At 35.6% G+C, this 18,357-nt stretch overlaps 1 protein-coding gene across 7 annotated transcripts in view; it reads left to right on the top strand.

Annotated features, from left to right (window-relative positions):
- Positions 1 to 18,357, top strand: part of pnt (ETS transcription factor pointed) — a 188,273-nt gene that overhangs the window by 162,838 nt on the left and 7,078 nt on the right. For all 7 annotated transcript variants that reach the window (XM_073073787.1, XM_073073785.1, XM_073073792.1 and 4 more), the window contains one exon: positions 15,782 to 16,042. In XM_073073787.1, coding sequence (XP_072929888.1) covers positions 15,782 to 16,042 — 261 coding nt within the window. The remainder of the gene's footprint in view (positions 1 to 15,781; positions 16,043 to 18,357) is intronic.

Here is an 18,357-nt window from a genome sequence, read left to right as displayed (position 1 = left end):
AAATTTAAATAAGTATTCAATCGGTTTCGATAGCATATATTCCGGCGAACCATCCGGCCGGGCATTTTAATTAGTGCAAAGGTTAGACAGATTATAAAAAAATGTTTGTCCTTTGAATTGTGTATTATTAATGTCGATATTAGTGAATGGCATAGGTATATTTATTACATTATAATTATACATTTCACAAAAAATCAATTAAACTTATCATTTTAGCGCAGTCACTATAGTTTACTTGGAACAACTATGTGTGTAGCTAATTGTATGGTATCGAAATATATTTTATAAAAGGACAACAAATAAACACTCATTGTCTAATATTAGGACACCGTATTATCCTGTCTCTGACAGTTCGGGATGAAGTATTCTCGCGCGGTACAGATTTATGGACTGTTTTTCAGTAGTTATCTAAAAAAGATTGTTTATCTGGTACTTCCGTCGCCTGTCGCGGCCGATACGCTCACTGGAGCTTTATTGTTTACACTTAATGTAATTCAAAGCAGGGAATTCCTCGGTAAATTGTATTTTTAAATTTGAACGTGCCATTGGAATGATGAGAAGTTTACTTTGTGGGTTCGCCCGCCGGTATTTCAATATTGCTATGCCTTTTTGCGATCGATATTACGCTTATGCCATACGTAATTGGTTCTTTATGTCGCCGACTTGTTATTCTTATTATCGAAGAATAGACCAATGAATAAATAAAAGTAGCCAATTACCTAAGTCGTGTATATCATTGTGTAATTTATGTTACGTTTAAAAGAATTTTATTATGCTCATTTATCTCTAGTTGTCAACAAATATAAATAGGAGTTAAATTTTTTAAATTCAACGAGTAACACCTGTAGTGTGTTTTTAAGGAAAAATACACTATTACTTCATTGTAAAAACTTAAATTTTAAAATAATTGAAACTGTTCACAATTGCTATTCCATTTCCTCTCACACGTCGGAAGGGGAACTCGCAGATCGTCGATTGTCATGGTAATATCCCGCGTGTTTATTTCCGCGGCGCATTTGTTCAAATATCGAAAAGCCATTTCCCGCGCCATTTCCCATCGCGTCCCCGTTGCCTCGTTGATAATTGAATCTTGGTTGTTCCATTGCCTGTCTCCCAGTTGCACACAAAACTTGAACTGTAATGGGATTCCGAGGCACTGCGCGACAGCGACGCACCGTTTACGAAACAAACCTAATTATGACGCTAACTTTTTATCAAAAGTAGCTAAAAGGTCGGACGGTTAAAATCGATACAACTTTGGCGATTTTAGTAGCCCTACATTTTGAGGAAGAGGGAATTCTCAAATATGAAATAATAACATTATAATATTATTAATAGGAACTGCGGCAGGAAAACCGCATTGAGCAAATACGGGCTCGGTTAAATTTTTATATGTACAATGTTTTCTATTTACTTTCATATCAATATTATTGCTTAAACGTTCAAAAGTTATCAAGTACATTTCAATTTAATATTTAAATCAGTCATTGGTATAATATTGTAAGTTTAATAAACCATAGGTACATTGAATATTTAGCCCGAGGAGCTTATAAAAAATCGGTTCGGATCTTCCGACGCGTCGAAATAGCTTCCTCCGTTAGACAATAGCCCTCTATATCCGGTAGCACACGTGCTCAGGTGCCTATTATCCCCGGCCATCCCGTCCCCTTCTATCTACCTTTTGTGACCTTTGAAACCCTCCCCCTGTAACCTGACCCGATTTTGGCAGCGCCGCCCTTCCACCCCTCCTACTGGGTCGGATTCGCTCCCTAAACTACTATAGTTGCAGATACAAGGTATTTTAATGCATCTGCCATGTCATGAATGCCATTTATCACAAACAACCTCATATACGATATAAATACGTATTGTATTACACGGATTGCACCTTATGTGAAATATTTTAACAAAAACGCTCTCAAAAAGACTTTGAAGACTATTTATATAAAAAAAAAAGTTACACATTTTCCTTTATAAAAATCATTTGTTAGTTTAATTCAAAAACCAAGGTATTTAACGTACTTTCAGACCTCCAGATCCATTAATCTCATTCATAAATCGAAACATGTTCTAACCGCAAGGCTTGCACTTGAACTGTAACTAAATATATCTGGAAGGTAAAAACAATACCGACCACTGCGGTTTAAAATTCAGGTAGTATCCGTACCATCCGCGGTTACTATTAAACAATGGGAATCGGTTCCAAGGTCGCATGCGTCATAAGTCATAACCATTATACGTAATTACGATTTACGTCGTAACTGTCATGCGAATTAGCCCAATCCGCGCCACAAATTGCGTTTTTCTTCACTGACACTTAACTACGATATTATTACAGTGTATAATGACCGATCTTTACAATAGAATGGAAATATACAAGACCATGAAAAGTTTATATATTAATGCAAAATATCGGATAGGTTTAGTCAATTAAAAATAAAATATGTATTTTGTGTCAAACTAAAGCACTATTGAGTAATTTTTAAAAATAACCAAAAACAATATTTATTATCTGTCATCAATTGTTATGTTATTTTTATTCTATTCATATTACGCAATTGTTCCACGTGGCATAAGTACATACATAAGAATGGTATATTGTCTATTTATTAAATTTTGTTCATTTCTATTGTTATTATTGACATGTATAACTATGTAATCTTGATAAATTTTACCTGCATTATTAACCATACACGAACTCATAGATTAGTAAAGATTACTCACTCCTAACAAGAAAATGTACCCAGTTTTGAGAATTGAAATAGTTGCGTAAAAAAGTTTTGCCACGTCTCGGTGCTAAAATGTCCCTAAAATATTTGAAATTATTAAATTATCATGTAAATTACGCAGTATTAGTTATTTATTCGTAAATTTTCTCTAAAAATGTTTTTATTTGTCAAGAATTCAAAAAAAGAACTTACTATAATAAGCCATTTGCGGCTTCATTCAATTACAAGGCGGCGAAGTATCTTTACTAATCTATGCACGAACTAGTCAATTATCATAGACTTAGACATAGGACATAACCACACAACACAAACGTACGCACAGAAGCTGAAACGTGCAATTTACTAAAGTGTTCTGCATAGTGTTCAATTAACTTATTTTAAGCCAACTGTAAGTAATTAGCACATAAATACATTAACATCAACAGTTTCAATTGAATATACAAATTTGCCGGTAACAATGTTTCCTTGAGTGATAAGCAAGAGGAAAAACGGCGTGTAAAGTGGCACGCCTTGTTTATTATTAACTAGTTACTCTTAAGCCCGTGTTGTTTACGTATTGCACTCATTATTTCATTTATAACGATGTTTACTTTTGTCGTTAACTAATGGTTTTAAGACGCTTTTGCTAATTTTCATGATACTGAGGCGGTTAGCAAAAAATCAACGGTCGCGCAACAGTTGGTCTCCGTAGCAGGTGGCATGACAGGTCGCTCGCTGTTTCTGGCGCTCACGAGCGGCCGGTTGTCTTCGGGTACATTCGGCTATCGTCGGAGCCACTCGGCTCGAATCGCATTTTCCGCGGCCGCCCTCTTCAATCCGCCCGCGGCCGAAAGTGCACGAAAGCTCAGTCTGCGATTAGGCGTGAAGCGGTACGGTGCTACGGTTCGGTTTTACGTGTGTTAGCGAACATAACTTCGAGATCGTATCGTGTTGTATTTTTTATTATTGATTTTAATTTGGGAATAACTTAGTGAGATTAAATACGTTAACTTATTTATCAAATAACAAAAAAAACTCGGTTTATTCGAAATTAAAAACTATATGAGATATAAAACTCGGCTTACTTCAAGTTTTGAAAATAATTGTAGTAAGTTTAGAAGTGCGCGAGTGAAATGCGGTGCTGATCGGGTGAGGTACTGGTGCGGCGGTGCGCGGCCGCCATGCTGCTAGTGGAGCCGCGCGAAGCCGCCGGGCCTCCGAGCGCGGCGCATCTGCACCTCCCCATGTCCACACTCACCAAACTGAACTATACAGACTACAGTGTTAAAGTGAAACCGTACGAGGAATCGAACGAACAGAGGGACAATAGACTAAGTTATGAACAACCGCTCGCTGCGGCTAGATTAACATACGAACAGTCAGTGAATGCGGCGAATAAGTTGCAATATGAGCAGAACAGGCTCGCCTTCGATCCCACTGTGGATAATATCTGTCCAGACCCTTCATACATATTGCCAGCAGGTTAGTTGGTTTTATATCTTAGCTAGGCGCAGACTAGTGTATGCACATTACTTGTAGGTTACCGACGGCATTTACGGTAGAGTATCTCTACTTATCCGAAACGATGATTAAACCTAAATATAATTTTTCAACCATGCAATTATTATGTTCATTTATTTTAAACTTTAAGATTTAATTTTAAAATACACATAAAAAATATTACTTTATTTGACTCTACATTTTTGTAAATTCAAACTTTTAAATGTTAAAACTTTTTATAAAAATAAATCGTTTCATATTTAACTTAGCGTTTATACCAAGTTTATTTCCTAGGCAACAAGATATTATAATAAAATAAAAGAAAAAAAAAATGGATTGTAAGTAGGTAGATCTTTACAATCCAATCACTTTAAGTCGCCTCAATATCAATTCATGCACTTGACTAAGCTCATTGACAACTACGAAAGCTCTGAGACAGAATCAATTAGATATTGTACACTAACACTACTAGCGACAGAGCTTCATTGAGAAGTTGAAGCGGCCGGAAGTACTTTCGCCGCCATGATGGATCCGGCGGTGCGCGGGCGCACCTCGCCGCACTTCCGTCGCGTGACGCGCATAAAAAGCTCCACAGTATTGTCATATAGCTTACTTTGCATACATAGATTACGTGAAAATAATGTGAACGCGACATTTACATAGAATTATCTATTATACAATGTACAACCTGAAAATATATTTTATGGTCTACATCCTTAGCGCCTATAACGAAGTTATAAATTGATATAATGGCTTTTTATTATATAGCTCGCATAAATCCCGATGACAGCGAATTTATTCATGAAACTACAACTCCTCTCTAATATTAAACTGACAGGCACTTAACAATAAAAGTTTCGCTTTTTGCTGCGATCAGCAAACTGTTGATTTTGAGGGTGATGCGAAGCGTTGAATGTATATGCAAGAGGCGTATCGCATCTATGAATATTCATGTGTCGTCAGCAGATATAATCGGTGTAGATTCGTGTAGTGTCGATGCGAATGCGCTAACAAATGGACACGGGCCGTCTGAAATGGCAACCAATAAGAGTTAACGGTGCAGGTCGATCACCTTTCAGTAATCGCCTACTTCCTTTTACAGGTAGACGCAAATCTCATTCCATCAGCAACTTGACGTGATCGAAATGTCGAATACAAATCGAATACTTTGTAATGCGAAGCCGTTAGAATATTGCGTATCAAATAACCGAGCTAAAAATCGTGTCGTATAAAGAATTATTATGTGAGATCATTGACATCGTAAATTGTATCCCCGTGCCTATTCAAAGCTATTGATCTCTAACTAACCCGATCACTATTCAGATACGACACTCGTACTATAAACAACTTGTTAACATTTTTATTATGTACATAATTCATTTTGCACCAATCTCATTTGTTAAAGCTCAAACTTAGCTGTATTTTTCATCTCGTTGGAGCGATCCAATTCAATGCGTCAAAAGATTTATAATATATTATACCTAACTCGATTCTTTAACGTATTATTGATGTCAATGAATGTTATGTCCATTTTAGTTTAGTGCAGAAAGCAGACTACGTTTTAAAATTTCCTTTAAAAAGTTAATTCCGGAATAATACTCTTAATTAAATCCTTTTATTATTTAGCAAGCATTGAGTCGTAGATTAAACTTAAGATTTTTAAACCCACTCGAACCATAATCATTATCAATCAATCATCGAGATGAATCTTGAACTAAGACTCTTTATCAGTATTTTACACAGCTTTATCAAAATTACTCCCTATTCTTTATTGCAAACATTTTGTGGCTCTAGTCGTCCGTTGAAAACAATAAAATCGAGCACCATCCTAACTTCACTAAAACAACTTTAACTTAACATCATTTATATTCATTTACAATTAACCTTGGATAAGGACCCCACTCGCCCAAGTCCGAGCCATTAATTAGTGAGAATAACATCGGAATTATTTTTATCCGGCGTTATCGAGGATACTTTATAGATATGAACCTACATACCCGCGTTAGAACCACCTGTCTAACGCGACACCGACAGCTGTTCCGCAGATGACCTGCGGTACACGAACGAAAATAACTTTATTCTAATGAACTTCATAAAAGGACACTTTAACACACAAATAGCTAATGTCCAATGCACCTTGTTAATTATTTATTTGCTTCGTCAATAGATAAATATAAATAATTTTATTTTATGGGTTATAGTTATATATATCTTTTAGAATTATTGTAGTTATCATTTTATATTCGGTATATGTTCTTTTTCCAACATATATTTCATTATTGATTTATTAGTTCTTTTTTGTACAAGTGAGAGCAACTGCTCATTTTATGCTTTTTTTTAACGTTTTATGTATCACACACTTGTACGAGCTCCTTAATTTATTCAGAATAATTTAGATAATTGCAATGTCACTGCCAGGCAGGGCTTTAGCCTAGTGGCTGAAACTCGGTCTCTCAGGAGTTCAAGGTTCAAATCCCTGGATCACCGTTATATTCTCAAAACAATGTTCGTACTAGAATCAATTATCATTTGCCATGACGATGACGGTAGTGTAAATGCTTGAGGGTGCTTGCCTTTAAAAAAAGAAATCCACCAATTCGCACTTGGCCAGCCCAGTCAACCAGCCTTTCAAGCAAGCCTAACAGTGGAATAGTAACAGGTCAACAACGAGACACAAACAGATGTTTTCTGCGATATAAAATCGCGGATTTGATTGAACATTAAAAATGATGGACAACATCCCCATGTGCGCGCACGTCACCGTCCCGCTGACGTCACGTTCATTCATTCACGTTATGGCCACTTCCGTCGCGCCCGTCTCTATCTTTTTAAATCGTTTCCGCGCAACACTATCTTGCTAGATAATTCTTCTAGGAAACGCTGTTGTTTAGCACGAGCCGGTTTAATCTGTGCTCTGTGATAAGTACACAGATAAAAATAATTTGTGAATGCGTAAAATTAGATAAATTTGTTGTGAAACGGAAAAAATGTTCTAATAACAAAGTATGTAGTTTATTGAAAATTAGGAACGTACAATCCAATAAATAAAAACATATGAGTACTTATTTAACTTAAATAACCCTTATATTTCTTGGCATTAAATTTGCTTTATATTCCTCAATTTCTTGAAACAAGTATACGCGGTAATAATAGGTAGTAGGTAAGGACAGTGAAACAAGGAGCATGGCATAATAACTTTTATTTAATAAATTCTAATAATTTCATATATATTTCTTATTTATTATAATGTAGATGTACTGTACAATAAGGAAATATTTAAAAAAAATCACCTCCCAAGGGCTTATAACTTATTATTGGATATAACTTGTAAATATATTATAAGAATCTATAGTACAATCTCAAACTGGAGTTGCATAAGCGGTACACCCAATTGCAAGCCCCAAGTACATAGTCACGTGTCGCCAATAAAGCGACGGGTCTACTTCCGTCCCCGTAGCGCCGGGACATCCTGCCTTAATATCCATGTCACATCACTACCCACTTGGTTCCAAGAATATCATTCACTCTTTTATTGACTTAAGGATAGTATGAAAAAAGGATGTTGTATTAGTTAACCTTTTTCAATTGAGTTTTTGGATGCACTGAAATTTAAATTAATAAATATTCGTCAATGGTCAATGCGTGATAGTCTAGTGGTTTAGCCTCTCAAACAGGATGTTCGAAGTTCAAATCCCAGACGCATATTTCTATTTTTTTGATTTATGGCCTAAACCCAGAGGGGTTTGAGAGAAGAGCCGTGCAGAAGAACAATGCAGAACAGTAATTAATAATTAGACGTTTTATATCATTTTCAAATTTACGATACACCTCGCAAAAGGTAAAATATAAAGAAAAAACGATTGCATTATATATGCAGTATGCACCTTCGATTCCATGTCACTCCAATTGCAAAGCATTAATCATTCGCAAGCCGCCTTTGAATCGTATGTAGATGGGAACAATGAGTTCACAAGGTTTAATGGCTTCCCCTTATGTCGGGCATGGTGTGAGCGGTCAGTGTTTACAGTGCAGTGTGGTGCAGTGCAGGTCGCCCCCATGCGCGGCGTTTTTGTAACGACCGGCGCGTGCGCAGGTGGCCTCGCACCTGCCGCTAACGCTCTTAGACCCATAGAGCATATAGCACAATCTAATGTTAAAGATTGGTATGCTATGAGTGATAAATATATTATATTCAAATACATAATACACGTTTCAGCACTCACTTTATTTATAATCAAGGACTGTTGTTGTTAATACAAAGTAATCTTTACAATGTTTAAAAACCTATACAAATAGCTTTGCCACAACCTGTTAAAGATTAACATGAAGATAATAACATAATAGCTAAAACTTAATTTAGTATTTTTTAAATTAACATAAAAATTGAAATATAAGTATTTTAGAAATAGAAGACATTTACCTTCGTACTACCCCAAGTATTTAAATTAGGACCCCTTAACCTACCTGCACGTGCAAAATAAAGTTTAGAACAGAACCACACAAATCACTTTTATAAAAGCCGCTTGTATGAATGTAATGCATTGTCTAATAGAACAAGCAGTCTGTTTTAATAGGTCTAGACAATGTAATGGCTGAACGATTGCCGTTTAAGTTTATTGAGCAACGATCGGATTCCCCGCGATCGTTTACGGCTCGCCTCCAACTCTATCCACGCGTCTATTACCATTTACCGATGTTGGTTTTTACATAATCCTCTATATGGTGTTTGGCTTTACAGTATATATATTATGTTGTGGTGAAATGAGTAGAGTAGGTTATATTAAGTTTTTTTTTAATATACTTAAATGGGCAAACAGAAACAATTCTGAACTTTTTTCTCTGTCGTTTTACAATGTTTTTTTTTTGGTTGTTAATGTTGAGGTTTACGTGTATAACAAGAAAAAATTGAAACACGCAAATGTAGGCAGACGGGCTTCCTGATGGGACGCAGTCACCGTCGCCTGGACATTTGCGACACCATAGGCGTCACCAAAGCATCGCTAACTTTGAACGCTCTTTTTTACATCTCTTGAAGAGCTCCTTTTCATCTTGTCTTTAGGAGGTTCATTAGCTAGTTAAAATTACAAAATTAAGTCGTGTATAACAACGGATCATTTTAATACCGACTACTTATTTATGACTCAGTGCATGTCTCTACATGCACACATGGAATTGATAGATTTCATTTTGTTGTTATAAATCCGAATTAACATCTGCCAGGACAGACTGTTTATAAATTGACGTTAACATAATGCTCAACCGGATATTATTTTTACAAAAAACTTTGTTCCAATCATTTCGTAAATAATATTAGTACCTACAGTGAAGTAAAAAACTGTAATTATGTACACCGAGCCATACGGTGGTTTATTGGTAATAAATATCGGTGGATCTGGTGTAAGTTGACTTCGCGCACGCCTCGAGGAAAAACTATTGGCACTCTTTATTTTTAAACCAAGTTGAGGTCATACGTTTTAATAACGTTTTATCGCGTTCGGCGTTCGATTGATTATTCCCTAGCAGTAAGCATACGTTTTTATAAGGTACTCTGCGTATAATATACAAATTTGTAGTGGCTGTCATTTGATCATTTATATCGAGACGATAGAAGGTGCATCCTGTGAATGTCTTGATATATAGTAGCCACGGAAATACCTAAGGGATAACAAATAAGAAGATATCCAGGAAACCTTTTACTCATTAATAAAAATAGCTGACAATGGACAACCAAGACACATGATACGATACAAACCTATTGATACGTGATCGTGATAGCACGTCGCATGACTGACTTAAGACTTTAGTTCATTTTGCTAATCTAAAATAAATACAGAATACGTTTGTAAATAATGACAGATATAAAATATAAGCATACTTCCATGAATTTATATCAGAAAACTATAAAATAATAATTAGGCATGATAGAAAGTGCCTCGCTACATGACAAAGCACGGCGTCGCCCCGACGTTAATAAATTTAACATTTCCTCCCGAAACTTGCTCCAATTTTCAATTTGATTTAAACACTATTCGTTGACAACAATTTCCTCCTTTTTCTTATACCACGTATCTTTTTAATTTTAATAATATTTTCGTAGCTATGACTTATGTAACCGTCGTGTCACTCGACAAATTAATTTCCACTGCGAAGAACCACCTGTCGTTTGAAGCGTTTGAATGACGGTAAATAAGCCAGTAATTTATCATTATTAATTATTGTGAACTGCAAACTTATTGCAAACATTATACACTATTTTTAACTTAACTTACCTTCACTATTTCTCTTGGCTGTGAGAAACTCTGTTAACCTTTTATTGCCTATGAACTTTAATAATATCGTAATACATTGTAAGCTTATAAGGTTTTAGTAAATTGTGGACCTGCAAGTTACCTACTATAAAATTATCAGTATGAATAAAACAAAGAGAATATAATGCATATTTCTTAACTAATCTACATACGAAATAAAACAAATTATTCTCTTCCAAATCGTTTAAATGCATAATGAAACGGGGATTAATTAATGAGGTGGACGTCAAAACAGAGCGGCGTACCGTCGACATCGGGCTGTCACCGACCGCTCACCTGCGCCCGGCGATGCGTCTAAATTTAAAAAATCATATTTCGACTTCCGCTCCCAAATTGGAATTGGCGCGATGTGCTGGGACTCATTCGTTAAGAATTCAAATACAGAACTGCAAAAGTTTACAATTATTTGATTTGTGCTCTATGCTCTATTGTCTGCCAGATTCCTTTAGTTTGTGAAAAATAAATCAGGCAACCGTTAAATAAAATACAAACAGCCTTACTTGTTTTGGTAACTTTACTTTAGACCAAATACATACTTTGAAATTATACATATGTAAATATTATTAGGAATATAGCGTGATTAATGGTAAACTATTAAAATACTATTATAATAAGTGCAATGGTTTTTGTAACATGAATTTATTACTTTATTAAATTTATTTTATTCCAAAGCATTTATTAGTTATTATTAATATTATTAAGAGCAAAACGCTTGCGTGTACGGGCACTTTTTAGGTAATTATAATGCGTTTTTTGCGTAGTGACATTTACATAAAAAACAAGGCTGAATATATTCGCACGAAAAAAAAACTCGAACATGCACCTCGGATGTCATCACGGCACCATATGGCGTAGCGCGTGCGCGTCCAAAAAAAGCACGTAGCCAACATTTTCGCGGGTCTCGAGTTTCGAAGGAATAAGTAAAAAAGCTCGAGGCGCGTCGCAGCTGCTTCGGGGTCTAGGGTTACTGTCGCATATGTTTATGACATTTTAAAGTCGATACACGACTTCTAGATTACGACTCCAGTCGAGAATAAGACTGATTTTTAGAAGGAATATGTACTTTATCAATTTTTTTATACGAATGAGCTGCGCCATTAACCTCGAAATTGAAATATATGAATATTCCAATTTAGGTACATTATGAACTATGATTCTCCTTCGTATCAATGCTTCCACTACCTGTGTAGTTAATATAGGTTCATACCATTAATATTTATATTTGAGTGTATCAATTAAGAATAAATTAAAATTTTAGAATTATTGGCATCTGCCTAGAGATCCAGACACAAGAAATGAGTAAATACCTCCAACAGTATTATAAATGAATTGAAATGTTTTCAAGTTTTCAAATATTTACCAGCCACGTAAAAAGGATATGACATTGAAATGTTATTTTTTAACGGCGTCAGAAAATATTACATTTGTAAACAATAGGTCGTATTTCACGACTACAATGCCATGTTAAACATTTTTCATAGATCGCTTTATCTCTACATTGTCTCTACATTACGATTCATATCTTTACTTAAATATATACGTTTAAGTCCAAAAATATATTTGACTTTATTTTCTAATTATAGTAATATAACATTTATTAAATACACAGTTAAATAGGCCATTATTTTGTATACAATGATTTATTAAACATATCCATATTATTATGTATAACTGACTGGTCAAAAATATATTTTTGTATCCGACACATAACTCTTACCTAAACTAAGAGTTATACAACCACTTCTCTCCTCTTGTTGAACTCTACAACATTTAACCAATTATATCCTGTTTCTCGAGTTTATGGATTCAGGAGGAAATATTTTTACACACTAAAAATGTTTGTAGATCATTATCCTTGTAAAATTATACGTCGTATCGTCAAAAATGTTATACCAAGTAATTAAACTACAATATCCATACACATTAGACATTAAAACCAATCAAACGAACGCTCTCCCACTCAAGCTCCCAATCTCGAAGTCGACCAGGTCGTGCCGTTCACGTGTCGTTCCGCGCGAACGGTCGACGACGACCTTTCGACCCGCGAGGCGTGGCCGCGCCCGATTGGCCCGCCCCGCCCGCGCACGCCCCTCGCTCACCTCGCACCAGATAGCCAGATACTCGCTCTAAACTCTATTGTGTCGGGCATTTATCACAGCTCTACCGCTCTACAGTCATACATTCGAGGCATACGTACTCGTATGTGGTGTCGGGTATTGTCCGGACTATGTATAAGGCATGCAGCGTATTGTCTGCCCATTCAATCGTTTCATCTGAATACTGAATGCAGGGTAAATTGATGGAGGATGGAAGAGTGGGAAAAGGCTTGTGTTATTAAGATGTGGTTTACATAAAGTTAAGGGGTTATAGTAGAGTTTTAGTATTGAAGAATAATTGTAAAGACTAGTCATACATATATACGGATCTTAAGTGCATTAATAAAGTGCATTCATAAATACGGATCTTAAGTGCAGCAGTGTAGCAATTTTAGAAATTCTGTCCAAACTATTTAAATAATTACAAATCCAAAATTGCTGTACAGATACTTTAAAAAAAATATTTTATCGTCTGACTTACGTATTCAAAATTAATCGGTAGCTACTTAATAGATATGTTTCGTGTTTGTTTATCTTTACAAGATAAATATCTAATCCACATGCATAATTAAAAGCTAATCTTTACATCTCCGATATGATAATGTTGTTTCTATTTACCAAACTAGTGATCTCATTAATATTTATCAATAAACAAACGGAAACTTGAATGTAGGTACTTTGATTACCTTAATTCAGACATACGTATTACTTAAGTTTATTAGTAATTAAAGGTAATTCGTTAATTAGGCAAACGAAATGTTTTTTTTAATTTAATCAATTCGGATTTTACTTATTATACAGGTTTTATTTCAGTGTTTGAACGTTCAAATGCAATTTCTTAGTATAAATATCGTAAAACTCTTTAAAATTAAAAATATAAGTAGGTACACTTGGTAACAAATACAAACGTATTAATTTTTTATTCTTAAATGTTGGAGTAAAAAATACATATATTCTACCTTATATATTATCTTAGCATCATGAAAGCTTAGAGAACTGTCTCGGCTGACGTACGACAGGTCGCGGGGTCACTCCCGGGAGAGCTTTTTACGTGATTCCGAATGTTTCAGCCCAATTTATCGTGTTGTAACGACTCGGGGGAATCGTAATTAGTTGGTCCCGCTTCATTAAAATACTTCTATTTGTCGGCCTGACAACACAAAGTGATTTGTTTACGCCTTTGTTCTTTTAAAACGCCCATTATTTTGACATTGGACAAAATACGAGCTTTTTGAAATCAACGCAAGCGTTTATGCGTAAAATTAAGGACAATTTATTTTTAAAAGTACACACCAAACGGACTTACGAGGTTTTAAAAGTTTAATTTACCAAATGAGACCACATCATTTGTCAAATATTGTGGATATACCCCATAATATGTATGAACGGAAATAATGCCATTTACATACAGATTAATAACATTTTAAACTAGTTGTAATTATAGCTAATACATAGTTCATACATTCATACATTTGAAGGTGGTAGAACCCTTTGTGGTTTGACTCCGGCGGCACCACCGCCACACCTATTTCTACCTAATAACAGCAGTATTAGGCGCTGCTGTGTTCCGGTTTGAAGGGTTTGGTAAGGGAGACAGACTTTTCCGAGGCGTTCCAGCTTAGTCCTCAAGGGTAGCGGCGCATCTGTGTTCTCAGGTAGGAATATCCTAATCCTATCTGGGGTTGATTACAGATGTCTATGGGCGGCAGTAGCCACTTACCATCAGGTGGACTGTAGGCTCGTCTGCTACTCTTATATTATAAAAAAAAAAATCACAATAACAATATCTGTGAGCTATAGTTATGCATTATTTTCATCTCTACCTACACTTACGTATAATTTTAGTAAGTAGATATGAAAATAATGCATTTTGCTACGTGCCTAGAGGTCACAGTGCAGTGCGTGACCGCTAACCAGTGCAGTCAGTTATCGACACAAAAACATAACACGCACTTTGGACATGAGAACATCAAGTTGGAACACTTGTATGTCTGTTATTTATTTGTGTTATATTATTGAAAAAGAAACCCCTTTGCGAACTCTATATTGAGTTGTTATCTTCTATACCTTATTTCTTTAGAATATTTTAAAGACATTTCTTAATAGTTTTAGTAAGAAAATAAATACTTTTACCACCTAACGCAAATCTTTAACATTTCTATAGATCATCTCCTCTATAATATATCGTCCCTATTGTTAATCATGAATTGTACACCTTTTGCTTTAACTGATGTTAAATACATCACTAGTATAGGATTCAACAACCTTTTTAAATCCATTGTCGAACATAAACCTAACAAAATGCACATGTTCTTCAATGCCACATCGACTAGCCTTCCCGAACGATCTGACTTTTTAGTAATTTTCCCAACCTATGCAAATCTTTTCCGATCGTTCCCTATCTATACTTAATAAGCTGTTCTCTATCTACATAACAAAACGATCCAAAACCATAACTGAACGAATCCAAAAATCCGCGTATCACACACGCAGAGTTGCGTGAATCGCGTTGACCGGGCGCGGCGGTCCGTCTGAACAAAGGGCGCGCCGTGAACCGCGACCGTCGCGCCTCGGTGCCTGCCAGCCGAGATGTGCCTGCCCTGATTGTTTTCGGAGTTTTTTACCCTTGATATTGATAGACGCATCTAGCTAACATTGCTAAAATGTAGAACGGATTGCTATTACGATCCTAATGTGGATTTGATTGATATTTTTAGAACAGAACGCGTTAATATATGAATGTTCTAAAATGATTAATTACATGTTTCGAATGTTTTACATTAATATATTTCCGTTAGGCAGTTACTATAACGATATAAGATAATACTAGAAATTGAGAATTTATTTATTATAGTAAAATGTATACGACTACTAGGATGTTTCATACATTGTAGAGTCGAAACCGTTTAGCTCCTTGCTTACCAGATATAATCAGGATATTATAAAAGTCAGGCATATACCTAGATAATGCTATATTCTTTAACTGGTATAATATGATTATGTCCCACTGTTGAATAGCAGTCTTTTTTTCTCCTCCAACTAATAGGTATAACACTAATCCAGTGAAGATTTGAGACTGGATACTCTTTGATTATATATCTATAACTGTCATGATACACTATTAAGTTTTTTTGATAATAGTGTATTAATTTAGATTTGTTTCTTCCAGGCGGCTACACAACAGGCGGGCCTCGCGAAACGAGCGCGTACTACACGGAAACGAGCGGCGGGGCGGCGGCTCCCACAGCGCCCGCGCCCGCGGCGGCTTCGCCCCTCGACGAGTACTACCAGCCGGAGTACCCCGCGCCGCCGGCCCCCACGCAGCCCTACCTCGAGGACTACTACCACCACCCACACCCACACTCGCAACCCCTGCTGACACACGAGCACAAATACCAGCCGCACTCCTACACCAAACCTTACCCCAGAAGTGAGTATCATTCATAATAATTGCGTTAGGATTCTTTAATAATTAGGTGGTAATCCATCGTTCGCCTCCAGAAGAACTGGCGCCACATTTTTTTTTAATAAAAGTTTTAAACGATTTTGGTTTGAAAGGTGTGGTAAGGTAGCAACACATACCTACAAATGAAACGTTGTAACTTTATCATCAAGTAATAGTAACGCATCTTTTACCCACCTCAGATAATGTCTAGTATCTAATACGATTATTCCTATTTGGGATTGTTTATGTTATGGATGTCCATGGGCAGCAGTTACCAATTCGCGTTAATTATCTACTTGTATAAATACGTACAAATTCGCAAAAGAAGAGTTGATAAAATTTAAATATACATTGAATATTACGAAACATATTACGTACAAAGTAACTGACTTCTAAAAAACACTAGTTTGCATGACTCAGTCTGTTACATTGTTGACCCCTAATTACTCTGAAGTGCCTAAGCTTAAGAATGAAGGTTAATTTTAAAAACTTAAAACGCAGTAATACCTATTCATAACAATAGTTATTATCCTAACTTAACACTTAAGATGCTAGCAAAGACTGCATGTTTCGTTTAAAAACTTACGCAAAATGGAATAAAAGAACAAAGAACACTCGTTAAGAATGATCACAAGATAACGAAATACAAAGGAATTTCTTACATCGCGCTTAAATTATTGTACCTACTTATTCAATTCCAAGACAGCTATTAGCAGTTTCAGAAAAAAATTACAGGTTTTATAGTTTCTTGGATCTTACTTCTCCGACGATGGACATTCGATTTAAATACCTATATCAAACATAATATGAATAGAAATATTATGCATGAGGAAGATATTTTTCTTGCCATGAGGATTTGTGTCCGTTGATTTGGTCCGCATGGCTACTTGGATCCTATCGTTTCATAGATTATTTTCCTGTCACATACCTTTTCTACACGCGGGTTACGAAGATACAAGTTATTAGCACATCCTAGACCCGCGTGTCAAGGGAAAAGACAACAATGCTATAATACACTTCGATCACTAATAAGAACTAGATACACAATCAGCGACAAAAAAATGGCGCGACGAAAAGAGCACCCAAATAGACATTTGGGTGCGCTTTTAGGTTAGTAGTGTTTGAACGTTCGGAGAATAAACATGCCTCAGTGCTCGTTCAAAACTGCAAAGTACGCTAACAAATGATGGAATATCGTATTTTCGGTAAGTATTATTATTATAAGTAGGTAATTGCTATCACTCAATTATAAATACTGCTATTTCGTTCGTAAATAATTTATTTTTAAGTTTTAAAAATTATCAACAAAAATCAACAGAATGTATAAACCATTTAAATTGTAAAGTCTGTTACTAAACGTACAATTCTTACTATTGCAAGCCCACTTGATTTGTTCGGGTTACATGGTGACTCTGTTCTAACTTGAATGGAGACGCTATTGTTTTATATTTTTTTCTTTAATTTAATTATTTTTTTTTTATTTTTTTTGTTATATAAAAATATTTGTTTTGTATAATAATTAAACATAGGCAATGAGTAAATATTAAATGAGTGACATTAAATTATTAAGTAAATTATTATTTAATATATTTTATGATGTCTTTTCATCCAACTGCCGCGACAATAGTCATAGAATTATTATAATAAAGTCAATTGTCGAAAGATACACTAAAATAAGATTGCTTAACATAGCCAAAAAAGATACGGAAAAAAAATAAAAATCCATCGAAAAGACTGTTTTCCAATAAACTGACTTTATTCAAGGGAATTAATGGCATCCTGTTGATTCCAAGCAGTGATAGCCTAGTGGTTAAGAAACGCGGCCTCTCGATCGAGGGGTCCGAGGTTCAAATCCCAGGCACGCACCTCTGATTTTCAAATTAATGTGCGTATTAGAAATTAATTATCACTTGCTTAAACGGTGAAGGAAAACATCGTGAGGAAACCTGCATACCTGAGAGATTTATAAAAAAATCTTAAAGGTATGTGAAGTCTACCAATACGCACTTGGCCAGCGCGGTGGACTATGGCCTAATCCTTCTCATTCTGAGAGGAGACCCGTGCCCAGCAGTGGGACAGTAATGGGTTGATGATGATGTTGATTCCATATTTTTATTTTTACTCGACTGCCAAGGAAGGGTTATGTTTTTTGCACGTATCTTATATGTATCTTTATAAGCGGACTTTAGCTGCACTGCATTTTATTCCCTCGGATCTAACATACGGCTGGGTGAATTTCGACAGTTAAGGTGTCATTATATTCGTCTCAAATATCCAAATGTCCTTAGATAGGTGTTGAA

This window comes from Epargyreus clarus, unplaced genomic scaffold, assembly GCF_041222505.1.
Source record: "Epargyreus clarus isolate Ecla_fem2 unplaced genomic scaffold, WU_Ecla_fem_2.2 ptg000006l, whole genome shotgun sequence".
Classification (NCBI taxonomy): Eukaryota; Metazoa; Arthropoda; class Insecta; order Lepidoptera; family Hesperiidae; genus Epargyreus; species Epargyreus clarus.
This window is presented reverse-complemented; position numbering and strand designations above follow the sequence as displayed.